Source organism: Sminthopsis crassicaudata, chromosome 1, assembly GCF_048593235.1.
Source record: "Sminthopsis crassicaudata isolate SCR6 chromosome 1, ASM4859323v1, whole genome shotgun sequence".
NCBI classification, from domain to species: domain Eukaryota; kingdom Metazoa; phylum Chordata; class Mammalia; order Dasyuromorphia; family Dasyuridae; genus Sminthopsis; species Sminthopsis crassicaudata.
Window position 1 is genome coordinate 497,599,400 of NC_133617.1, and position 27,055 is coordinate 497,626,454.

Here is a 27,055-nt window from a genome sequence, read left to right on the forward strand (position 1 = left end):
TGTTTTCATAGATGTACTCCTAGTTATCTTATATTGTTTAAAGTTGGTTATCTTTTTGCTACCTCTTCTTGCAGAATTTTGTTTGTAATACAGGAATGCTGATGATTTATGAGGATTTACTTTATATCCTGTTTCTTTGCTAAAATTATTAATTGGTTCAACTAACTTTTTAGTGGATTCTGGAGTTTTCTAAGTATATAAATATAATGCCTGAAAAAAGTAATAGTTTTATTATCTCATTCCCTACTCTGATTTCTTCTATTTCTATTTCTTCTTTTCTTGCTATTGCTAGGATTTCCAATACAATATTAAATAATTTACATCTGATCTTACTAAAAAGACTTCTAGCTTATCCCCATTATAAATAATGTTTGTTGATGGAATGCTTTTAATAACTTATACCTATACTTTCAAGTGTTTTTAATAGAAATGAGTGTTGCATTTTATCAAAAGCTTTTTCTACATCTGTTGATATAATCATAATTTTAAACTTTTATTAGTGATATATTTAATTATATTAATAGTTTTCCTAATATTAAATCATCCCTTTATTTGTTGTATAAATATCATTTGACCAGAATGCATAATCTTTGTAATATATAATCTTTTGGCTAATATTTTATTTAGGATTTTTTGATTCTATATTCATTAGTGAAATTGTTCTATAATTTTCTTTCTCCATTTTCTTTTCTTTGTTTAAATGTTTTACTCTTAATGGTTTAGGTATCAATAGTACATTTGTTTTATAAAAGGAGGTTGGCAGGATCCCTTCTTTGCATATTATTCCAAATAATTTATTTAATATTAATATTAGTTGATCTTTAATTTTTTTATAAAATTCACTTGTGACTCTATCTGGTTCTGGTGACTTTTTCTTAAGAAACTAGTTTATATCTTCTTTAATTTCTTTTTCAAAAATAGGTCTATTTAGATATTCTATTTCTTCTGCTAATCTTGGTAATTTATATATTTTTGTAAATATTCTATGTCATGCAAATTGTTAAATTTATTAGCACAATTGGATGAAATAGCTCATTATAATTGCTTTAATTTCTTTTTTCATTAGTGGCATATTCACTCTTTTCATTTTCAAGAGTGTGATATGGGGAAACAAAACCAAAGGAAAAAAGAGAAAGTTACATGGTAACTTTATTATATATTTAAAAGAAATAGTAAATTGTACATAATAGATCTTGGTTTCATGTATGGCCATCTTTTTTCTACCCTACTATGTTATGGAAATTCTTGTTTTATTTCTTAAATTCAAAATAAAACATAATTTAAACAAATAATCTGTATAGTACTTTATCTCACTGTGAGGTTTCAAGAAACCTGCATCATTTAAAAATAAATTTTCTGTGTAACCTTAGCTAAATTCCTTCATTTCCATAATTATAACAATGAGAAAAGGGTTATCCTCTTACTTTTCTTCACAGGTTCTTTGGATAGCTATAACATGTCAGAAGGAAAATCCCAAGCAACTCCTGTAGGGGAGACACCAATCTATGTGAACACTCAAGGTGTAAATATTCAAGTTTTGCAAACCCTTCAAGGAGACACTGAAAGTGTATTCAGTGACTCAGTGGACACTACCAAAGACAATAGCCCAAGAAAAGACTTATTTGACATGAGTAAGTTCTCATTAATTTTTTTCAGGAATGTTTTAATGTAGATGGTTATGTCAAAATTATATATCTCATAGTGATAATCTTTGTTGTTTTCTAGGTGATTAATAGAGTTGCTTTGTATTCATCTTCAAATTATCATCTGCTATGGGATAAGAAATCATTCTTTTCTGTAGTCAACAGAGAATGAGAAATTTAATTTCTTGAAACCAATTTTTTAAAAAGAAGTCTTCCTATTAATTACTATGAAGCCCAATATATTGATTCATTTACCTATAAAAAAAAAAGTCAGAGCTGATGAAGCAACAGTACTTAGCTAGTAGAAGACAATTAGGGCCTACTACGTAGTGTAAACTTAATAAGTCTTTGCTTAATTGAATTGAATTGAATTGAATTGAAACAACCTGGAATAGGAATAAACACTGAATTTTCAATTAGGGAATTTGGGTTTAAATTATGGATTGGCTACTTTTTACTTTTGACTTTAGACAGGCTATTTAATTTTACTTAGACATGCTTTGAGTAAATTGAGAAAGGTGTATTAGATAATCACTAAGGAAGGCACCTTATAACTCTAAATCTTATAAGTCTTGTAGTTAAGTTCCTAAAGAAATGACATCAAAATCACACCTTGTTACTCTAAAAACTTCTCCAAAACCAAATTTGAATCCTCATGGGAATTACCTCATTCTGAACCTGGACCTCAAAAAATGTAGATGTAGTATTTTAAAACTGGAGAGAACCATAGAGATCAAAAGGATCATAAGATTTAAAGCAGGAATGGATTTTCAAGTTCTTTATATCTTGTTCCTCATTCTATAGTTGAAAAAGTTAGACACAATATGAAGCCCAGTGCATTTGAAAGATTGGTTTACTATTATAATAGACTCCCAGATCAATTTTCTTACTACCATAAAGTATTATCACTGCATTTTTTGTAATAGTTCCCATTTATGATTAAATAAAGGGCAGTTAGGTGACCCAATGGGCAGAGCATTGGGCTTGGAATCAGAAAGATTCACCTTGAAGAGTTCAAATCCTTTTTCAGACATTTACTAGTCATGTGACCCTGAGGCAAGTCATTTGACTTTGTTTTCCTCAATACCTCATTTTAAAAATGGACTGGAGAAGGAAATGACAAGCCACTCTATATCTTTGCCCAGAAAATTGAAGATGAGATCACAAAGAGTCAGAACATGATTGAAACCACTTAACAATATGGGAATTCTTATATCAATAAAATTGTTAAAAGGAAATATTAAAAGAAAAGTGGATTAATAATAATCAGTTTAAGAACTGACATAAATAACTTCATTTTGTTCTTTTTTGTGTGTGCCAATTTTGGTATGCATGACTCTTGTTTAAATTGCAGAATCAGCTTTTTCAGAGTTGATTTCCTTAAGTATTTTTTTCCTCCCCAAATTGCTACAAGAAGACTTAATTTCAAAAGGATTTCAAAGGATTTCAAAAAGATTCAAGGAGTAGGTGGAGCAGCATAATGATAAATGTAAAGTGATCCAGTATATAGGGAACTTTTAGAATTTACTTGGAAGACAATTTTGGTGAAAAGAGATTGAAATGATATGAACTGATGCTAAGTGAAATGAGTAGGACCAGGAGATCGTTGTATACTTCAATAACAATACTATATGATGATCAATTCTGATGGATGTGACCATTTTCAACAATGAGATGAACCAAATCAGTTCCAGTAGAGCAGTAATGAACTGAACCAGCTACACCCAGAGAAAGAACTCTGGAAGATGGCTATGAACCACTGCATGGAATTCCCAATCCCTCTAATTTTGTCCACCTACATTTTGGATTTCCTTCACAGGCTAATTGTACACTATTTCAAAGTCCAATTCTTTTTGCACAGTAAAACAACTGTTTGGACATGTATACATATATTGTATTTAATTTATACTTTAACATATTGAACATGTATTGGTCAACCTGCCATCTGGGGGGGGGGAGGAGGGGAAAAATTAGAACAAAAGGTTTGGCTATTGTCAATGTTGTGAAATTACCCATGCATATATCTGGTAAATAAAAACTGTTAAAAAAAAGAGAGATTGAAATGAATATGAGGAAGGGATTTATAACACATATGAAACTGAACTCAAAATCAGGGGAACAAGGCATTTTTTCCTGGGTGGATTTAGTAGAACAGACCTTTTAAAATAAATATTTTGTGTTCAGGCAAGTTGATAGATGCATAATAGAATGATTACTGAGTCCGTGTAATGTATTTAAAATGAAGTTAATCTAGCCTATTAAATATAAAAAAGGAGTCCTCTACGTCTTTGTATAATATATGCCACCTTACCTTGAACAGATTGTTAATTGGTTAATACTTCTTTCTACAAAATGTCTATAATACTTCTATCTATAGAATACTTCTTAAAGCATAGGAAAAATTATCTGTGATCATAGGATTTAGAACTGAAAGGAATCTTAGCACTCATCAAACCCAAAATTCTCATTTTGCACCTGAGGAAACTAAGGTCTAAAAATGAAACACATCTAGGGTCACAGAGGTAGTAAACATTACAGCAGGATTTGAATGCATATCTTATTAATTTTCAATCCATCATCCCAATCTTATAATGGGGTTCTAATATATTTTTGTTATATTAATTAAATCCACTTCCAGTCAATAAAATGTAGCCGTTTTATTATAATCTCTTTATATTTAAATGATCAGATAGTTTTTTGACATTTAGTTTTCTTTTGATTGATTTATTATTTGTGTTTACTGTTGCTGCCAGGACCTTTTGAAGATGCCCTCAAGAACCAAACCATGGAACCTTTGTCGAATAAGGCTATGTCAGTGGAAAACACCAGCCCTATTTTATCCAGAGTACCTGACTGGAGATTGATGGAAGAGTTAAAGGCAGAACCTTGGTATCAAGGAGAAATGAGCAGGAAAGAGGCAGAGCAGCTAATAAAAAATGATGGGGACTTTCTTGTCAGGAAAAGCACCACCAATCCAGGATCCTATGTCCTGACAGGGATGCATAATACCCAAGTCAAGCATCTTCTTTTAGTTGACCCAGAAGGAATTGTAAGTATCTAGTTCACAGCCAAAGTGGTACCAGTGCCATGTGCATTCTTTTTATTTTTATTTATTTTTATTTAAAAAATTTTTTTTAGTACATCAGAATAAATGTATAATCTAATGAAAGCTATTTAGGTCAATTCATACTTGGCTGCTAACAATATATTGTCATGAATTATTATGCTGGGCAACTTCCTTGATATATCACAATGTGTTACAGAACACTTAAAATATTCCTTGGTCCTTCTGACAAGTCTGTGAAACATAAGTGAAGTATAAACATTTATATTTGTCTTTTGTCTTGGACTTCTTTAGCAACAGGCATTAATATTGATTTTGATCTCTCATAAGAATGTGGAGATGATTTTAGGTTCTTGAAAACTATGTGAATGGGGACAATTAGGTTGTGCTTTGGATAAAGGACATGCCATGTAATCAAGAGGACCTGAATTCAAATGTATCCTCAAATACTTGACACTTACTAGCTGTGTCACTTAACCTTGCAAAAAAGAAAAAAAGAAGAAAATTATGTGAATAGATGGCAAACTATTGGTTGGGCTATTATCAAATTGAAATGACTTTGAATATGTTAAGTGACAGAAATTGTCTAATGAGTACTAGCCTAGCTACATTTGAAGAAACTCATCATCAGATGGTTAATGATAATCATTATATAAATATAAAATAAAACTATGTTTTATTTTTATCATAAAGATTATCTGCTCAGGCAAAGATATATTGCAATCTGATGGATGAGGAAGTATCCACACTAATGAACTAAGATCTTTTTAAGTGCTGAAAAATACAACAACAATAACTTTAAATCAATATCTACTTGGCACATGAGGTAGAAAACTTGAAAAATATATTGCCCTATTAAAGGCACTAACAAAAGAAAATAAAGAATTGAAAAATGGAAAGCAAATTGAAAATGTATCACAAATCCAAGTTCCTTTAATCGACAATTGAAAGTAATAATCAAAGTGTTTTGGTGAGAGAGATAAAGAGTCAAAGTAACACAAAGCAGTATAAAGAACAATTCAATATCAATCAAAAACTTCACTCTTCTCTGAAGTCTGAATCTCCATCATCATTTATTAGAATTTTCAAACTGTATATTCCAGGGATTTTTCAAACTCAGTTTACTCAAAATCGAACTTAATATATTTCCTCTATAAATGTTTTCTATTTCCAAAGGTACTACCACTATTCTAGTGTCTCAGATTTATAATCTATTAATTATCCTGTTCATCCCTCATGTATCAAATTAGTTGCCAAATTTTGTTTCTGCAGCTAGTTTCTTTTACATTTGATTTCTTCTCTCTATTCATAATTACATCATTTGTCTAGATCCATATCACCTCCCAACTGGATTATTGCAATAGCTTTTCACCTGCTTCAAGTCTCTCTCCATTCCATTCCATTGATCCCAAAGAAATATTCTTTTAGTATAGATCTGAATATTTCAATACTTTACTCAATCAATTCCCATAATCTCCTATGATCTCTAAGATAAATTATAAACTCTGTTAAACCTTTAAAATTCTTAATAATCTGGCCCCAAACTATTTTATCAACCTCACTGGAGAGTACTTTTATGCTTTGTGCTTCAACCATACTGGACTTCTCTCTAATTTTCACAGATGACATTCCATATCCCAATGCCTTTCAACTATTGTCTTGCATGCAGAATACACTCCATCATCTTCACTTTATAAAGTTCCTCACTTTCTTTAAGATGCAATCTAGGTACTACCTTCTGAAAGAAGTCTTTCCTAATGTCCTAACTGCTAATACTCTTCCCCCAAAACTATTTTGTATATATTTGCATTTTTACTCTATATTTACTCTGTTGCTCTGCTTCTTACAATCAGAATCTCAGAGTTGGAAAAAGCCACCTGTTCTAATCTATGCCTGAGATTGGAATCCCCCCTACCACAAACCAAATAAGTAACCATCCAGGTTTCATGTGAAGACCTAAAATGAAGAGGAATCTAGTGCCTTTCAATGTAGCTCATTGTACTTTTGTGGAATTTCCCTCAAATATAAAGAAGTTATGTTTTATATTAATTGAAGTCTATCTGCAATTTTGTCATCTTAGAACAAGAAGAACAATCCTAGCCTCTCATGTTTTTTTCTTCTTTGGACCAGACATTTCCAGCTGTATCAAATCTATCCTCATATGGCATAATCTTGAACCTTCTTAATCCTGATTGTCCCTTCTCTGGATTTTTTTTTTTTTAGATTTTATCAAAATGTGCTTAGATCTGTATACTATATTACTGTCATCTGACCAGGAAAGAGGCAACTACAATGGATCTCTCAGTATTTTAGATACTATGTCTCTTTAAAAGTAGCTTAAGGTTGCAATAGCTCTTTTGGTTTCAGTTGAGACAACATTGATACCCACTATACATGTAAAGACATTAAAAGCATATTTCTATATTATGCTTGCTGCAAAAAGAGAAAAATAAAAGAAGTGAAAAAATATGATTAAATCTGAACCCAGTATTCATAAATTCTCTCTTTCTGGATATAGATCACTTTTTTCATTATGAATATTTTAGAATTGTTATAAATCATCATATTAAACAGAGTAGCTAAATCTTCACAGTTATCATTACAATATTGCTGTTACTATGTACAATGTTATCCTCACTTCACTTTGAATCAATTTATATCAGTTGTCTTCCCAGATTTTCCTAAAACCATCTTCTTAATAATTTCTTACAGCATGATGGTATTCTATCAAAATCGCATAATACAACTTTTTCAGCCATTCCACAATTCTTGCACATTTCTTCAATTTCTAATTCTTTGCTACCTCAAAAAGAGCCGCCATAAACATTTTTTGCACTATGAGTCTTTTTTCTTTGTTCTCTTTGGGATACAGACCTACTAATAATATTACTGGTTCAAAAGATATCCAGAATTTTATGATCTTAGGAGCATAATTCCAAATTGTTCTACAGAATATTTCTGACCAGATGTCCAGTGTCCTTACCATCTTTGGATAGCAAGAACTTTTGGTTCTGCTATTACTGTTGCTGCTGTGGGTCTTTATTCAAATCTGGATCTCCAGGAAATTGTCTCCCCCTCAAATTTTGTTGTTATTCTAGCTTTATAATTCACTTTGATATATTATTTTTAAAGTTGTTTAGAAGTGAATGTTGGGAGAATTCAGCTTGAATGCTTCCTTTATTCTGCCATCCTGGCTCTGCCTTCCACTCCAGTAACTGCTAAAAATGTTATTCCATCATGACTAGTTCAGAAAATGGAATCAAAATAATAAATAAGTAGTTCTATTTACTTTTATTCATTTATTATTATTTTACCATTTCTCCCAGGATAAGTGAAGAATATTCTTGGGAGAATTAGTAACATTTTTCTGAATTTTAGGAAAGTATTATTAAAGGAGAAGGAGCTTTCTGATTGTTGGCAAGAACAGGCCTTAGTAGACTGGGATAAGGAAGTAATTTCAAATATTCCTTCTTTCCTTTTTTTTTTTTTTTTTTTTGGTTATACCTTTTAAAAACTTGATATAATCCAGAAGTTTAGATAACTGACTTGAGGCAATTACAGTTCTACTTTATTTTAAACATGGATGAGACTATATCATAAAAATGGTGGACATTGTGTGGAGAAATATGAAAAATTTTGACTAAAAATCATTTAGAGTTTTGTGGTAGAACATAGAAAAAATTTTTAAAAATAATATTTATCAAGTTTTCTATCTTCTCTGGAAGTTCTTTTGCTGATAGAGGATCTATAGTCTAGTCCTAGTGTTGCCACTAACTACTTATGCTCTCTCAGTATCTCTGAGCTATAGTTTCTTACTTGATTAAAATGAGGATGTTGGATGACACTTTCAGATTAATTACAAAGTCCTGTCTGGTCCAAATTCTATAGTATGATTTGCCTTGTATATTTCTTGACAGGAGAAATCTATTATTTTGCTTCTTTCATTCAAACTCTAAACTGTTTGCCATAAAGGTGGAAAATAATTTTTTTTCTTTTCACTGATCTTTTTAAGAAGTATGAAGATATGGCTTGAAATCTGGATGAGATTATAAGTAATAATCACATCCCTCATTTCCCTTAAAACTCTGGTACTTCTTCAAGTACCACACTTAAAAGAGTAAATGGGGAGAATCAGCTATGGAAGAAGAATACAACTTTTGAGAACTTGCTGGCACTTGCTTCAGAATGCAGGAAGTATCTTTTCAACTTCCAGGGATGATTTCCTCTCAATGGATAGAGCTTCTTCTATTTTGGCTGACTCTTTAAAAACAGTCTCAATAGCAGGATGGCTTTTTAAAAACCTCCAGAGCTGTGACTGATTCTTCAGACCATCAATAACTAGACACTCTCCAATTCTATCATATTGATAGAGTAATTTCTTTTCACCTCTTAAAGAAGCAACAAAGCATAAATTCTTCTTTACATTATCTTTCCTTCACTGAGTTTTACACCCTTTATAATCTGTAAAAACATCACTCAGAATATGAGCCTCTTAAACTTTCATATTCTTTGCAAGGAACAAAATTGTAACGTGCTGTTGTCTTCAGAGACTGCCGATTGCTCTCTGGTCTAGAGGAGAGACTTCTTCCTCCAGAGAGCCGCCTCAAGTCTGGCCTAGAGCAGAGACTCACTCTCCTCCAGAGAGCCGCTCTAACTCTGACCTAGAACAGAGACTCTCTATCTCTGGAGTGCCACCCTCTTTTATCCTCCCAGAGAATGGGCGTGGGATAACGCAAGGGCTTCTGGGAAAAATTACTTCAACCAATGAACTTGCTCCTCCTAAGCATGCAAGCTCCTCCCCCAGGAATTCACAAGTAAAACTCCCAGTAAAGGCCAGAACTAGAGAATTGTTAAGTACCGACTTAGCACTTAGTAAGAACCTAACACAAAATGATCCATTCCAAATCTGAAAAAGCATGTGCTTGATAAATTAAAATAGAATATACACATAGTGTTACAATTGGAGCCAAATTGTAGAGCATAAGCAAACAACCTCTCTACCAACATTCCCCTTCAAATGACTGTAATATAATTATTTTTGTTTTGGATCAACAAAGACAATAACACATTACTGTGAGACATCTTTTCCAGTGTTAAGTCAATTCAAAAGTCAGAAGGAGTAGTCTGTGACAATGGGTTGGGGGCTGTCTTGGAGAACATGTGTAGGCAGGTAGCACCAACAGCATGATGGTCCTTGGAGTGGATGTGACAGCAAATGTAGCAGCTTTGGGAACTCTCATCCAAGGTGTGTGTGTGTGTGTGTGTGTGTGTGAGACAACTATTCAGATGGAGATAACAGATTACTTACAGTGGATACAAGTGGTACTGATTGACAACTCTATTGCTCACATGCAGTTTTGACTTGTGATTCCAGGTGAGAGAATGGTGTTTATACTTGCTTACAAAGAAGCAGGGTCCCTGATCACAGTTCTAAGGAAGAGAGAAGCAATAATACTTGCAACTGCAGGGGAGCAGGCCTTGCCTAAAAAAAGACTAGGAGAGCAGTGACTATACCTGGGAAATACCAAAAACTTGCATACCCCTCTAGAAGCAGCAGCACAAGATCCCTCCAAAACCCCCAAAACAAAACCAAAAAAAATCTCCCAAGGTTGATAGAATGTTTCCTCACCATCAGTGAGCAGAATCCAATTTTAACATAAAATTAAAAGTCAAAAAATAGGGTGGAAAATAAGCAAACAACAACAAAAGAAATTTAACATAGAAAGCTATTGTGATGGCAGGAATCACTAAAGAGAGATGAGTGGTAGAAAAAAATGAAAATGATACAAGAAAATCATGAAAACAGACTTAATTTAATAAAAAGAATACAAAAAATACAAAAGAAAATGATATAAAAACAGAATTGGTCAAATGGCAAAAGAAACACAAAAATTCACTGAAGGGGAAAAAATCTTTTTTTAAAAAAATTTTTAAATAGTATTTTATTTTTCCAAATACATGTAAAGTTTATTTCCAACATTCATCTTTGCAAAATCTTGTTTCAGATTTTTCTCCTTGTCTCCCCCTTCCCCTTCCTCAAGACAGCAAGAAATGTAATATAGCTTAAATATACACAATTCTTCTAAACATATTTCCATATTCTTCATGCTGCACAAGAAAAATCTGATCAAAAAGGAAAAAGCATGAGAAAAAAACCAAACAAACAGCAACTATAACAACAAAAGGTGAAAATATTATCTTTTCATTCTCGTTCAGTTTTTATAATTCTCTTTTTCCATGCAGATAGATAGCACTTTCTATCACAAGTCTATTGGAATTGTCCTGAATCACCACATTGTATAGAGCCAAGCTCATCACAATTGATCATCACATAATCTTGTTGTTGCTGTGTAAATTGTTTGTTTGATTTTGCTCACTTCATTTAGCATCAGTCCATTTAAATTTTTCCAGGGTTTTCTGAAATAAGCCATTTTATAATTTCTTATAGAACAATTATATTCCATTACATTCATATTCCATAACTTATTCAGCCATTCCCCAACTGATGGTCATCCATTCAATTTCCACTTCCTTGCCACTACAAAAAAAGACTGCTTAAAAAAGTATATTTGACCAAATGAAAAAAGAGATATAAAACCTCACTGAGGAAAATAATTCCTTAAAAATTAGAATTGGAAAAATGGAAAATAATCACTTCAAAGACATCAAGAAATGATAAAAATAAAGTAAAAATAATTAAAAAAGAAGGAAATGTAAAATATCTCACTGGAAAAATAACTTACCTATAATACAGATTGTGGAGAGATAATTTGATAAATATTAAACTACCTGAAAATTATCATTAAAAAAGAGCCCAGCCATTATATTTCATGAAATTGTTAAGGGAAATTGTTTTGATATCTTAAATCCAGAAAGTAAGATAGAAATTGAAAGAATTCACTGATCATCTGAAAAAGGCCCCCCAAAAAGATCTCAGGAATATTATAACCAAATTCCAGAGCTTCCACATGAAGGAAAAAATATTGCAAACAATTAAAAAAATTTAGAGCCTTAAGGTTTAGCAGCTCACATGTTAAAGATATGGAGGACTTGGAATATGATATTCCAGAAGCAAAGTAGCTAAGATGAAAACCAAGAACAACCTACCTAGCAAAACAAAAGTGTTATCCTTCAGTGCAAAAAGAAATATTTCATGAAATAGAGGATTTCTAGTCATTACTGATAAAAAGACTAAATCTGAAGTAGAAAATTTGAAAATTCAAACACAAAACTCAAGAAAAGTGTAAAAGGTTAAAAATGAAAGAGTGATCACAAAAGACTAAATAAAATTGGCCTAATTATATTTTTATATGGAAAGATGAAAAATGTAACTTTATTCAGGAAATTAGAAGTTTACATAGATAAAAGGCATTAGTGTGAGTCAGTTATGTTGCAATTATGTCTCCTTGCCCTCTCCAAAAAGCAAAAGGGTGAGAAAGAGGGATGCCTTGAGAAAAGGGAAATGGTAGAGATAGAACAGATAAAAATTTCTCAATTTTTCATACAAAGAAAAACTTTTATTGTGGAGAGGAAAATGGGGGAAGAGGTGGCAACCAATGCTTCAATCTCTTTCTAATCAGAATTAGTTCAAAGAGGGAAGAATATATATTCAATTCTATATAGAAAAATTTCTTACTCAGCAGGGAAATAAGGAGGGGAAGGCCATAAAAGGTATAGGTTGGTGGGTGATAAAAGGGAGGATAGATTAAAGGACATAGTAGCCTGAAGCAAAACATACTTTTGTGGTAGGATAGAATCAAAAGAGTAAAAGAAGGATTTACAAAAGAAAAATAAGAATAAGGGAAATACAGTTAGAAATAACAACTGTGAATATAATTGAAATGAACTTACACTTAAAATGGAAGCAGATTGTAGAATGGATTAGAAACCAGAATCAAATAATATGTTGTTTATAAGAGATACACTTGAAACAAAAAGACAGTTAAAATAAAGGACTGAAGCAGTATCATTTTGCTTCAGCAGAAATTAAAAAAGACAGGGGTAACAATCATGATTTCAGATATAAATAGACTGAAATGAGATAATTAGGGAAATTATATTATGCTAAAAGATGTCTCAGACAATGAAGTAACATAAAAAACTTTATAGCAAATTTCTCTGATACAGGTTTAATTTCTTAAATATATAGGAAATTGAGTCAAATTCATAAAAATAAAGACAATTCCTTAATTGATCAATGGTCCAAGGATATGAATTGGCAGTTTCAGAAGAAGAAATCTCAGCTCTTTATAGTCATATGAAAAAAATGCTCTAAATCACTATTAATTATAGATAAGTGCAAAAAAAACCCCAACAACTCTGAGATACCACCTCACACCTATCATAAATGACAAATTCTGGAAAGCATGAAGGAAAACTGTTGGTGGAGTTGTGAATTGTTTCAGCCATTCTGGAGAACAATTTGGAACTATACTCAAAGGGCTACAAAACTGTGAATACCACAGCAATACCAGAACTAGGTCTTTACCCCAGATACATTATGGAAAAAAGAAAAAAAGCTTTAGGAACAAAAATATTTATAGCAGCTCTTTTTATGGTGACAAAGAATAGGAAATTGAGAGGATGCTTATATATTGACGAATTGTTGAAAACATTTGACATATGATTTTGATGGAGTACTATTGTGCTATAAGAAAGTGATGAGGGGGGATGGGTTCAGAAAAAGACATATGAACTGGTGCAAAATGAAGTGAGATGAATTGGGAGATTGCTGTATATAGTAACAACATATTGTAATGATGATCAGCTGTGGAAGACTTGGCTATTCTGATCAATATAGTCATTCCAGCCAATCCCAAAGGACTCATGACAAAAAAGTGCTATTTCCAAAGAGAAAGAATTGATTAGCTCTGAATACAAATTAAACTATAATTTTCTAGGTTTTAGAGGGGGCATTTTATTTATTTATTTTTTTTTTGCTGAGGCAATTGGGATTAAGTGACTTGCCTAGGGTTACACAACTAGGAATGATTAAGTGTCTGAGCTTAGGTCCTCCTAACTTCAGGGCTGGTGCTTTATCCACACCAACTAGCTGCTCCTGGGGGCATTTTTTGTATGAAAATATGTTTTTCATGATTTCACATGTATAATTTCATTTTGCTCATCTTTATAGTTAAGTAGGGGAGGAGTAAGAGGGAAAGAGAGAATTTGAAACTCAAAATTTAAAAAGAAAAGATTGATAAAATAAGTTAATACATTTTTTGGTGGAAACAAATTCAACTACTTTAACATCTTTTTATTTGTTATTTCATTTTTATATTCTATTACCTTATTAATTGTATTGGAGAATTCAGTGGATCTGGGTGATGCTCCTTTGCTGCACTTCCCTGGAGATGCAAGCAAGTTCTGCTTTTTGGGGTCAAATAGAACAAAGTCTTGTCCCTCTTCTTCATTATATCATACTTGAAGACAATTTTCAAGTCTCTGTAAGTCTTCTCTTTTCCAGGCCAAACATCTCCAGTTTTTTTTTTTTTAATTGATTCACAAATAGTATCATTTTAAGGACCTTCATTGTACTAGTTACACTCTTCTGGATGTGTTTTAACTGCTCAACATCCTTTCTAAAATAATATTCCCAGAACTGAATGCAATACTTTAAATATTGCCTGACAAGGATGGCATGGCAGGGAAATTATATAAGTTCTACGTAATATGCCTTTTGTAACATTGCTTTTTTTCTGCCACATTGTTGATTCCTATGACTCTTCACTCAGTTCAATTGATTATAGATCTACACATCTTTTAAGATTTAATTCAAATATCACTTCTTCCATTAAATTGTTAAATCTACCTCTACTCCTATAAAAACACTTATCCTACTACAAATAACTTAGTAGAGTTAGAGCTAAAATGCAAGTGAACAAAGAAGCAATTATGTATAGAGCTTTTCCTGGAAATTAATGTAGCCATTGAACTGGACTTCTTCAACTAGAAAGGTCAGGTCAGAGAGGAAAACCTACCACAGGATGAATAGCCCTAATCATGAGAGTATTTTGACATTTGGGTGTAAAATTGTGAGGAGCACCCTACCCTGAGGAAATCACTTTTTGCTTCTCCAAGGTAGATTCTTTAACATTTTGCTTTTTATACCATGATGGGAAAAGATGCTGTCTTATCACCCCAGTTAGCATGATCTTAGTATAGTAGGGGATCCTATTGCCCACCCTGATACAAAACCAAGTTATTGAGAAGGTACTTTGGAGAAGTAAAGCATAAACAAAAACAAAAGCAAAACCCTTCTTATACCAAGATACCTTACATTCAAATGCCAAATCAACTATTCAGCTCATGACCATGGATGTTCAAATTGTGGTAGGTTGTACCCCAATGAAGATAGAATGTAATAATTGAAAGGAGACTGAACAGGGTTTCAATTTTCTGATCTGTAAAACAATATAGTGTAGTAGAAAGAATACTGTATTTCCTGTTAAAGAACATGAGTTTTTTTCCTATAATACATTTGCAAACCAATTACAGCACTTGTGACCCAATACAAGTTGCTTAGAAACTGATGCTCAAGTCTTTGGGCTTAATTCTCTTATTTGTAATACAAGGGGATTAGGCTAGATGACCTTTCAGGAATCTTGTAGCTTTAAATCTTTTATATATAATGATAGCTCTTAGAGCAGGATTTGAGAATCCTGCAGGTTCCAGAAAGCTTTTTAGGAGGTCACTGAGATCAAATCTATTTTCATTCTAATACTGAGACATTTTCATTTCTAATACAGGAAAAATTGATAGTTATAACATTATATAAACAAAAAGTCTTTTTGGAGTCATCAATAATTTTAAGGATGTAAATGGGTCACCAAAAAAAATGAGAGCCACTGATTTATGATAATCTCTTAGGTTCCTTTCAGCAATAAATGGTGATTCTCTAATAGCATCATTTTTTTTTTTAAAGTAAAGAAAGCTGTTGTTATTCTGTTATCCACCAGGGGACAGTGAAAGCACAGTTATCCTCGAGATTAACTGCATTGCAGAAGTGATCACTGAATTAATGATTAGTTTTGCTTTGATTTCTAGAAAAATAGAAACTGATGATGAGCAGCAAAATTTCCTAGCCTGCATGGCTTCAGAATAATTTATTTTTTGCCAAACACAAATGCTAAATTATTTCATGTAAAATAGATATTAAGATATAGTTCCTCTAGAGAATGGGGGTAATTTAGAAATGAGGGAAAGGATTGTTCTGCATCATTCAAAAGGTTACGCAGGTCTAGAATTTTCTTATTTATGATAAATTTTCTGTGATTGGAATATTTAAATTCTGTCTTTTAATCTGGGAATTTTATATTTTTGCAAATATTTATTCATTTCATTTTGGTTTCTAACAATTACCTTTATTTTCCGCTTCATTTGTTGCACCCTTCCCCCTTTCCTTTTAATACAACTAATTTGATTTTCCTCTTTCTTTAAAAAAAACATTTTTGCTTATGCTAATTTACTTCATTTCTCAAAAAGCGTCTATGGCTTAAAAAACCTAATTCATTAATTTTTATCACTTATTTCATAATTCTATTTTGATGCTTAATTTTTTAAAAATGTGGGTTGTTTTTTTTTAAAACTGCATGCTTAGTTAATTGGTTTATTCTTTATTTTTCCTACAAGGACTATTTTGCCCACGTTCCAAAATTTGTAATGTATTGTCTCATTGTCATATTCTTTGATGAAATTATCTAGAGTTTCTATGATTTGTTCTGTTATGCACCAACTAATGAGGATTAAATTCCTTGGACTTCAATTAATTTATAAAACTTTTTAATGGATATTTATTGAATATGATTTTTCTTTTGTTGTGGTTAGTAAGATATGTGTTTAATATTTTGACATTTAAATTAATGACATTTTATGCCTTAATACATGCTCAGTTTTTGTAAATGTCATACACAGCTAAGAAATATAGATAGATAGATAGGCAGACATATATTCGTTTCCATTTCCATTTAGTAATTGCCAAAGATATATCTCAATATATTTTTCTACAATTCTATTTAGATAACTAAATTGCTTTTTTTTAATCTTTCTTTTAGATTTATGTATTTCAAAAAAGGTACACTGAAATCACCAGCTATTATAGTTTTGTTCTTTCTTTCTTCTATAATCTATTTAACTTTTTCTTTAAGTTTTTAAATGCTATACTATCCAATGCACATGTTAAGTATTGATATTAATCAATCATCCATGCTGCTTTTAAGCATATGATGGTATAATCTCATAGTATTCCCTGTTTATTTTTTTCAATTATGTCTATTTTTGCTTTTGTCTTCTCTGAAATCTTAATTGTTACTCCTGATATTTTGAGTTAAGCTAATTTTTTTTCTCTAGCCCCTTATTTTAGTTCTGTATAAATCTTTATGTTTTAAACATGTTTCTCATAAGAAATATATTGTTGAATTCTGCTAATATATTATCATCCTCTTACTTATTAGCTAATGCATCCCATTTAGTTCACAATAATGATTGTTAATTGTAAATTCCAGGCTTGTTGTTCCTTTACAAAGCTTTATAAATAGTTTTGTAAAAATAGCTTTTTCTTTACAAAGAAAAAGGTAAAGAAATAAGAGTGAATAATTCATGGAGCAGCTAGGTGGTGCAATGGATATAGTGTTGTGAGCTAGTGTCAGGAAAATACATCTTTATGAATACAAATATATCTTCAGACACTTACTAGCTCCGTGACGCTGAGCAAGTCACTTAACCTTGTTAGCCTTCTTTGCGTTGGAGAAGGAAATGGCAAAATACTCCAGTATTTTTGTCCAGAAAATCCCAAATGGGGGTCATGAAGATTTGGACATGACCAAAAATGATTGAACCGCAATTCACTAGTGATCTGTCCTTCATGTTCTCCTCTTCCCCTATCCTTCTTCCCCTCATTTAGACATCAACTACAGGTTCTTACTTTTTTCTTTTGTTTTCCTTTTAAACATTTCTTCATGATCTGAACTCCAAGATTGTACTTTGTTTTGCTAATGAACAATTTACCCTTTCCCTTATTCTCCTCTCATCCTTTCCTAGTTTGCTTCTGTTCCTTTGTTTAATTGACTATATCTATATGCCAAATGTTTATGTATTTCTGCACTTTTTTTCTTTGTATAGATTTCTTTTTGTGCAGATATATCTAATTATGAGATGGTAAATTCCAAACCTTCTTTCTTCTTGTCTTTCTTCTTCTTTTTTTTTTTACAGTATTTTTTCTCCCTTCCTTTTCAATCATCTTATGATATCATCAAAACATAACAAAATAATTTCTTTATTTCTTTATTTTTATTAATTTTATAATTATAACATTTTTTTGACAGTACATATGCATAGGTATTTTTTTACAACATTATCCCTTGTACTCCTTCTGTTCTGAATTTTTCCCCTCCTTCCCTCCACCCCCTCCCCTAGATGGCAGGCATTCCCATACATATTAAATGTTATAAGTATATCCTAGGTACAATATATATGTGCAGAACTGAATTTTGTTGTTGTTGTTATTACAAAGGAAGAATTGGATTCGGAAGGTAAAAATAACCTGGGGAGAAAAACAAAAAATGCTCACAGTTTACACTCATTTCCCAGTGTTCCTTCTCTGGGTGTAGCTGATTCTGTCCATCATTGATCAATTGGAATTGGATTAGCTCTTCTCTATATAACAAAGTAGTTTCCAGACTTTTTGTTTTATTTAGCTTCCTCTATGAGACTTAATTGACATTAGAGTCCTTAAGTGACACTTATTTATTTGTCTCCTACTAGAATGTAAATACTTTTCTTCCTGTGTTTTCTCTTTTTTACTCTCTCAAAAGTGTTTGCATTTCAACTCAATTTTTCTATTCATTTCTGATCTTTTCATTAAGAATGCCTGGAAGTCCTCCTTTCCATTTAAAGTTCATTTCCCTTCCCCCCTCCCAAGAAGATTATTTAGTTGAGTTGGTTTTTTTTTTTTTTTTGATAAATTATTCCCGTTTGTTAGCCTAAACCTTTTGCTTTGAGTAGTATGTTCCTCAAAGATTTCTTTTAATAGTAGTAATTGCCCGATCTTGAGTGTGACTCTTCATTAATTGAATTCATCTATAAAATGAAGATGTTAGACTAGATGGCCTCTGAGATGTATTCTAGTTGTAATTCTATAATCTTAGTATCATTTTCTTATTCTTGATTTGGGTAATAATTATTACTACATTGCTTATCGTTAGCTATACTTCTTGAAAAAGCCAGTGTATTAAACACTGCCAAAAGCAAAGACGAGAATTCTGTTTTTATGAAACTAGCTACTGAGGGACTTTTAGACATGTGCTTCGAAACAGTAACACTTTAATAGTTATAATAACATAATTATATAAACATCTTCTGTGATCTAACCTGGAAAAGTTACAATATCCTTTCTAAATAGGTATTTGAGAGAGGAAGATGATAATGTTTTCCTTTCCACTTATTTAATTTTATTTTTTGCCATCCCTGCATTTCACCCTACTATAGTTTTATCCACATACTAAAATTTGGCAGCATAAAAATTTTCTTTGCTCCTGAGTTATTTTTCTGAAGTGTTATGGAACAATGGCATCAAAATCAAATAGAAACAGGCCACTAAACTGTATTTAAAGATTTCTTTGGGTCACATGTTGACTTAGAAAACACCATATATTTATTTTTAGATTAATATATGAACACTTAAAATAAGAAAGAAAGCACATTTTAGTCTGATATAGGAGTGATTTTTTATTTTTTATTCAGGAGTGATTTTTTTTGATGTGTGTATGTATGTAAATCTGTTAAAAGATATATACATGCAAATGGAAAAGATATAAATATGCACAGACACTACTATAAGCATCACTCAGCTAGAAATTCTTAATTATCAATAAAATCATATAGTTGCCTAGTGCAGATCTACTCTACTATTTAGTGTTTCTCTTCTTTCTTATGATTTTATTAGTGGAAATATTGTAGAAAAATGATTATCATGTGCTTTAGTTGAACACAAGGATCATGAGACCCTTTTTTCTGTCTTGCAGCAGCTAAAACCTTCCATATATGTTCTCTCTCTCATTAGAATATGAGCTGAAACTGTCTTGTTAGCATAGTGTTTTGCCTGCAGTAAGTACTTAATAATTGCACTATTCATTGATTTACTGCAGTTATATGCAGGAATTCTACTAAAATGACCCTTCATTGCACACTGAGAAAAATCTCAAAAGCTCAGAGGGCAAATAAGGGGCAATATCAACTTATGCAAAATATTTATATTCTATAATTGAGGAGTATGTATATACACATAAATATATGTGCATTTTATATATATATATGTGTGTGTGTGTGTGTGTGTGTGTGTGTGTGTGTGAATGTGTTATACACACACACACATAACACAAACCCCAAAGTAGTATGTCCAGCCTCTCCCACATACTGACTGTGTGACCTTGGAAAAATCACTTAATCCTTTAATGCTCTGGGCAATTTCCTAAAACAAGACATTTTAGTAGAGGAATATTTCTCATAACAGTCAAATTACAGATTGAGTCCCTATTTCTTTCCTTGTTGCTGCAATATTAATTTCAATAGCCAGAGATACTGTAGCTACTATTATATTTTTTAGAAGCAATAGAATTGAGGCAATGACAGTTACCTGTCATTGTGTTGAAACTGAATTGTCAAATCTGAAAGAAGATGAAGAGAAATTATTTTCTGAAAGAACTGTTTTATTTATTTCTTTTTCTTTTTCTTTTTTTTTTTTAATTATAGTTTTTATTTACCAGATATATGCATGGGTAATTTTACAGCATTGATAATTGCCAAACCTTTTGTTCCAATTTTTCCCCTCCTTCCCTCCTCCCAAAGGGCAGATTGACCAATACATGTTAAATATGTTAAAGTATAAATTAAACACAATATATGTATACACGTCCATACAGTTATTTTGCTGAACAAAAAGAATAGGACTTTGAGATAGTGTACTATTAGCCTGTGAAGGAAATAAAAAATACAGGTGGACAAAAATAGAGGGATTGGGAATTCTATGTAGTGGTTCATATTCATCTCCCAGAGTTCCTTCGCTGGGTGTAGCTGGTTCAGTCATTACTGCTCTATTGAAACTGATTTGGTTCATCTCATTGTTGAAGATGGCCACTTCCATCAGAATTGATCATCATACAGTATTGTTGTTGAAGTATATAATGATCTCCTGGTCCTACTCATTTCACTCAGCATCAGTTCATGTAAGTCCCTCCAGGCTTCTCTGAAATCATCCTGCTGGTCATTTCTTACAGAACAATAATATTCCATAACATTCATATACCACAATTTATTCAACCATTCTCCAGTTGATGGGCATCCACTTAGTTTCCAGTTTCTGGCCACTACAAAAAGGGCTGCCACAAACATTCTTGCACATACAGGTCTCTTTCCCTTCTTTAAGATCTGAAAGAACTGTTTTAAATTTTTGCTCATGAAGAAATATTTATGAAAAGAATTACTGAAAAACTTTGGCTACTCTCAGATGAGATAATATTTATAAAGTGCTTGGTACATTGCCTGACACATATTTGATAAATGATATTCCTTTTATTTCGGATCCTGACTGTATTCCAGGATTAAGGAAGTCAGTAGTTCATGTGGTAGTTAGAAGACTCTGGTTCTGGTCATTTTTTTTAATTATTCAGCTAAAACATTGTAAATAATTATAATTGTAATCTTTTTTGTTTGTTACACTAGCAAGAAACAGTACAACAACTAATCTTGATATTTATTTAAGCTTATATTAAGTTTCACATATATACCCAGAGAGAAAAGGGGTGAAGGAAAGCAAATATTTATAGGCTTATTAAATAGGAGATATTTTTAAATTCATCTAGCCTCTCTTTGTGAACAAAAATGCCAAATTTTCAGAATTGCTTTTTGGGACATGAGGGTGATCATGATCACTTTTGAATGCAGATGTAAGAACAGAGAGAAGAGGTTAGATTAGATTAGCATGTACAGTGAAAAGAGTGATACATTTATAGTCAGAGGATCTGAGTTTTTTGCCTAATTCTACAAATTGATATCTGTGTTATATTTTATTATGTTCTCTGAACCTCAGTTTCTTCATCTGTAAAATGAGGAATTGCATTAGAAAACACCTATTATATAGTACTGCTCCAAATATGGATTCAGCACTAAATGTTTTAATTCTAAAATAGATTACTAAGCAAATCTTTGGGAAGGGTCAGAATGAACATTGAGGCTTACTGACTGACTTTCAAGTTTGGTATTCTATATTTACTCGGCTTATTGAATTAATATACCACCTTTAATCTCATTTGTAGGTTCGAACAAAGGACCAAGTTTTTGACAGCATAAGTCACCTCATCAACCATCATCTTGAGAATAATTTGCCCCTAATATCAGCTGGGAGTGAACTCTGCCTTCAACAGCCTGTGCAAAGGAAACAGTGACCCTTCAGTAACTTAAAATTTTTTGTTTCCTGTGAATTCTGTTCACTGGTCATTACATACATGAGACCATTTAATCCAAAGTGCATTCTTGATTGCTTTGTCTCTCATCTTGAGCAGACCAGGCAAGTCAGAAATTGGTGATGCATGGGGCTTATTAAAATTGAAAACTTTCTTAAAATATGATTTAATAATGTTGTTGCAGTTCCTTCATGTGCATTTTTGAGGTATATGTCTGATACATCCTGTGCAAATACAATCTGCATATATTTATAAAGTCTGTGAAAAATAAGATTAATATTCTTTGATGTGTATTTTTTAAACAAAAAAAGGTTCATTGTGATTATTTAGGTAAAATATGTAACTGGGAAGTTTTATTCCACTGGGAAATTCAATAAGGAGAATATGGCTTTTAGTTTAATGAATAAGTATAATAACAAAAAATGTTACTTAGGTTCTCTGATAAAGAAAGAATTTAAATAGGTCAGGTCATGCTGCTATCTGGAAATTTTTATCTGCGTCTTTGTTTGAAGTATTAGAAAAAAAAACATTTTCTCCTTGTAATGTAGAGTTTTAATTCCCACAAGATGCTTGTCCTTTGCTCTGACAATGACATGGTAATATCTCTGTGTAACCATTTATTTTCTTCAACAACAGATACCACATATTGCAATTTAATAAATGGAAATCACTTTAGTAGTTATAAATATAATTTATTGATTGGAATGAAATTGCTATTTAACCAGTGTTCTTAACCATCACATTCCACATGGTTGGCTTTAAAATAAAGGCCAAAAGCCCAAAGGCCCATTGTCATTGATCATATGGGACAAAGTAACCCTGGGTTGTCAAACTGAGGTTTTCTTCCCTCTCTCTTTCTTCCATCCTTTTTATGACAAAACTGTTAGTTTCTCTGTATTTCTAAATGAGGTAAAACTTAAAGACTACCTTATTATTTGATTAGTAAATTTTTCCTATTTTCATCTTCCCTTATGTTTAACACAGAGAAGAAGCAGCAAAATGGTATTTTTTTTTTGGCAGGCAGAAATATGAGTCCTAGAGAATGTGTGAGCTAACTATAAAATGTCAGTTCTTTTTTATATAACAGTATCTTTTCCAATTGCAGGTCAAGATCATTTTTAGCATTCATTTTCACAAGATTTTGAGTTCCAAAAATTTTCCCCTCCCTTTCTTCCCCTCTTCCTAAAATGGTAGGCAATTTGATATAGGTTATGCATGTGCTATTATGAAAACATTTCCATATTAGTCACAGTTATGAAAGAAGAAACAGATCAAAAGAAAAAAAAACATAAAATAAGTATATTTCTATTTGTCTTCAGAGTCCATAAGTTCTTTATCTTGATGTGAAGAACATTTTTTTTGAGTCCTTTATATTTCTCTTAGATTATTGTGTTGCTGAGAAGAGTTTGAGTCATTCATAGTTGTTTATCACCCAATGTTGCTGATACCGTGTACAATGTTTTCCTGGTTCATTTCACTTTGCATCAGTTCATACATGTCTTTTCAAATTTTTCTGAAATCTACTTGTCCATTATTTCTTATTGCACAATAGTATTCCATTATATTCATATACCATAACTTGTAAAACCATTCACCAATTGATGGGCATCCCCTCAATTTCCAATATTTTGGCAACACTAAGGACTGCTATAAATATGTGTACTTATGTAGCTCCTTTTTCCCTTTTAATGCTTTTTTTTTCTCAATACCATCTTGTAGTGATACTGCTAGAGCAAAGATTATATATAGTTTGGTTGCCCGTTGGGCATAGTTTCAAATTTCTCTCTGGTTGGATCAGTTAACAATTCTACCAACAGTACATTAGTGTCCCAATTTTCCCATATCCTCTCCAATATTGGTCATTTTTTTTGTCATATTAGTCCATCTCATAGGTGTCACTTAATATGCTTTATAGGTAACTTCAATTGCTTTATCTGAAAACTGCCTCTTCATATCCTTTGATTTTGTCAATTGGGGAATGGCTTGTATTCTTATAAATTTGATTCAGTTCTCTATATATGTGGGAAGTGAAGCTTTTATCAGAGACATTTGCAAAGATTACTTCCCAGATTTCTGCTTTCCTTTTTAATTTAATAGAATCAAAATTGTCTATTTTATATTTCACAATGTTCTCTATCTCTTGTGTTGTTATGGACCTATAACTCACTTAATTTTTTTAAGAATTTGCATGTTATATCACTTGGTGCTTTAATATTGATATTCCTTCATTGTCTATGGTTCCTTTTAATGAGATGTAGTTTTCCTTCTTGATCTCTTTTTATGTCTATGTTTGTTTTTTCTTTGTCTGAGATCAGATTTGCTATCTTTGCTTTCTTTTTTACTTGAACTGAAGTATAATGGATTCTGTTTTAGCCCCTTTTCTTTAACTCTCTCTGCTCTGTATAGTCTCTCTGCTTCAAGTGTAAACAACATTTGTAGAATTCTGGTTTTTGATGCATTGTGCTATCCTCTTCCATTTTATGGGAAAGTTCATCCCATTCACATTCACAGTTATGACTACAAACTAGCTGTGTATTTCCCTCCACCCTTTTTTTTCTTTTTGTCCTCTTTCTCCTTTCTCCCTTTCTTTCTTTGACAGTGTCTTGCTTCTACTGCCTTTCTCAGTCTGCCCTCTCAAAATTGTCAGTCCCCTAAAATTGCTTTACTTAATTTCTTTCTCTCCTACTTTCTTGTTGGGTAAGATATGTTTCGGTGATCAACTGGTTGTGTACATTCTCTCTTTAAGGCAGTCTTGGAGAATCCTTTAAGTGATGCCCATCACCTACCCTATCATCTTCCCTTTCACTCTAATAGTTTTATATACCTTCTTTTAGTTCTATTAGTGTTATTTTGTTTCCTAGTTTCAGGATTTCAGGACAGTTTGTTACAGTTTTAAAGCATTACAAGTATCATCTTCCTATCTAGAGATATAAACAGTTAAGATCCATCGAATCCTTTATGTGTTCTTTCCCTTTTCTCTTTTTTTGGCTTCTCTTTGCCTGATACTGGAGATCAAATTTTTGTTCAATTTTGGTCTTTTCTTCATGAAAGCTTGAAATCCTTGTATTTCATTGGATGACTATTTTTTCTTTGAAGAATTATTTCTTATAGAATCATGCTTCCACTTGTTCAGTTCTAACTTTTTTTTTCCATTTTTTTGTTTTTGCTTTTTTGCTGAGGCAATTGGGGTTAAGTGGCTTGCCCAGGATCACACAACTAGGAAATATTAAGTTTCTGAGGTCAAATTTGAATTCAGGTCCTCCTGATTTCAGTGCTATATACACTGAGCCACCTAGCTCCTCCCCACTCCCAGTTCTAACTTTTAAGGAATTGTTTTTTCTTAGATTTTGTTCTTCCTTTTCCATTTGGTCAATTCTACAATTCTTTTTTCTAGTGCTGGTGTCTGGCATGTGCTGTACTGAAGTCCTATAACAGTAGTCTCAAAACATTATATGTGTTATATTGTATTTTTATTTATCTTGTTAAACATAAAATTACATTAATATAGTTTGGGTAACATTGGGAGTTTTGCAGAAGACTTTGATACTTTTTGGAGTTACCTTGAGTATATATTATTTTCCCTTAAGGTCCTCTGGGATTTTTTACATTAAAGGTGATTCACTATGGAGACTATAGGTCAGAGCATAGAGCATATTGAATTATTGATGACAAGCTTTATTTTTCTTTATTTTTTTCAATTCTTAAGATATTTAAAAATGTTTACCTTTAAAAGCAGATTGCAGAACAAAATGTAAGCAAAATTTCTCTGCCTACATGTTGATAAAATTAATAAGAATGATTTTTTAAAATTCCAACCCATTATTTATGTCGTGTAGGAAGGAAGATGAAAAAGTAGGGAATGCTAAGAAAAATTTGACTTTATGTGCCCCCAATTTGCCACAGTGACTATGAAGGCCTGATGGGTATTAGCTGGACTCTGGTGGTATCTCTGATTACCATTGTAATATAATCCTCTCTGCAGAGTTACAGATCAGCTTTACTGAGAGCCATTATGATGATCAGCTTGACAAAAGCTTCCTTTCATGTTCTAATGTCACAAGAAAGTAATATATATTGAATATAGAAGAAATATCTGTTAGGATCCTTACAAGGTGCTAAGTCTGTACTTACCAATTCTCTGGTTCAGAGTTCACAGCTTTAAAGGAGTTCACACCTTTAAAGGAGCTCGATCATTGGTTCTGTAAGGAGTTCTCACAAGCCCATGGAGTACTCACAAGCCCATTCTCTGCGAGTATATAAGGAGCCAACATTAAGTTGGGAAGTGAGTCTGGAAGGAGTCTGATGTGAGTCAAGGAGAGAACTTCAGGGAAGCTGGAGGAGATTCAGAGCCAGGATTCAGTGGATTCACAAGTCCAGCAGATTCACAAGTCTAAAGGAAAAGCCTGTTCATGGACTTCCAGGAGATTCATAACTAGGAATGAATTCTGGGAAACCCACAATCCCACACTCGTGGAGGCAGAGTCTGATTCATTCCCACGTCTACCTACGTGCTGGCTGGAGGCTTTGGATTCAGAAGGAGCTACAGACTGAAGTTGGCTGGAGACATTGGGGAAAGAGCAAGAAGTAAAAGACTTTAACTCCTGGCTGCATTTTGGGATTTATTGAACTGAACTGAAAGGAAGGCTGCCTCTCCAGAAACTCCCCAAAGAAAACCTCCTCCAAGAAACCGATAACGATTTAGAGAAAACAGAACAGCTACAAATATCAATAACTCATATGCTAGAAATGCTTTGGTGAAAAAGATGACACTGCCTTCAATTAATCAGACAAGGTTTGGGTACACATGAAATGGTCTGAGCATATTAATGCTTGTTTATGTACAAAACAACATCATAGCAAAATTGACACTAGATTCACTAGTTACAGGCAAG

At 32.2% G+C, this 27,055-nt stretch overlaps 1 protein-coding gene across 3 annotated transcripts in view; it reads left to right on the forward strand.

Moving 5' to 3' along the window:
- SHC3 (SHC adaptor protein 3) overlaps nt 1–23,425 on the forward strand; it is a 147,140-nt gene extending 123,715 nt beyond the window's left edge. For all 3 annotated transcript variants that reach the window (XM_074281481.1, XM_074281479.1, XM_074281480.1), the window contains 3 exons: nt 1,437–1,631; nt 4,397–4,692; nt 22,017–23,425. In XM_074281481.1, the coding sequence (XP_074137582.1) occupies nt 1,437–1,631; nt 4,397–4,692; nt 22,017–22,145 (620 nt within the window). In that variant the 3' untranslated portion in view covers nt 22,146–23,425. The remainder of the gene's footprint in view (nt 1–1,436; nt 1,632–4,396; nt 4,693–22,016) is intronic.
- Nucleotides 23,426–27,055: the final 3,630 nt, after the last annotated feature.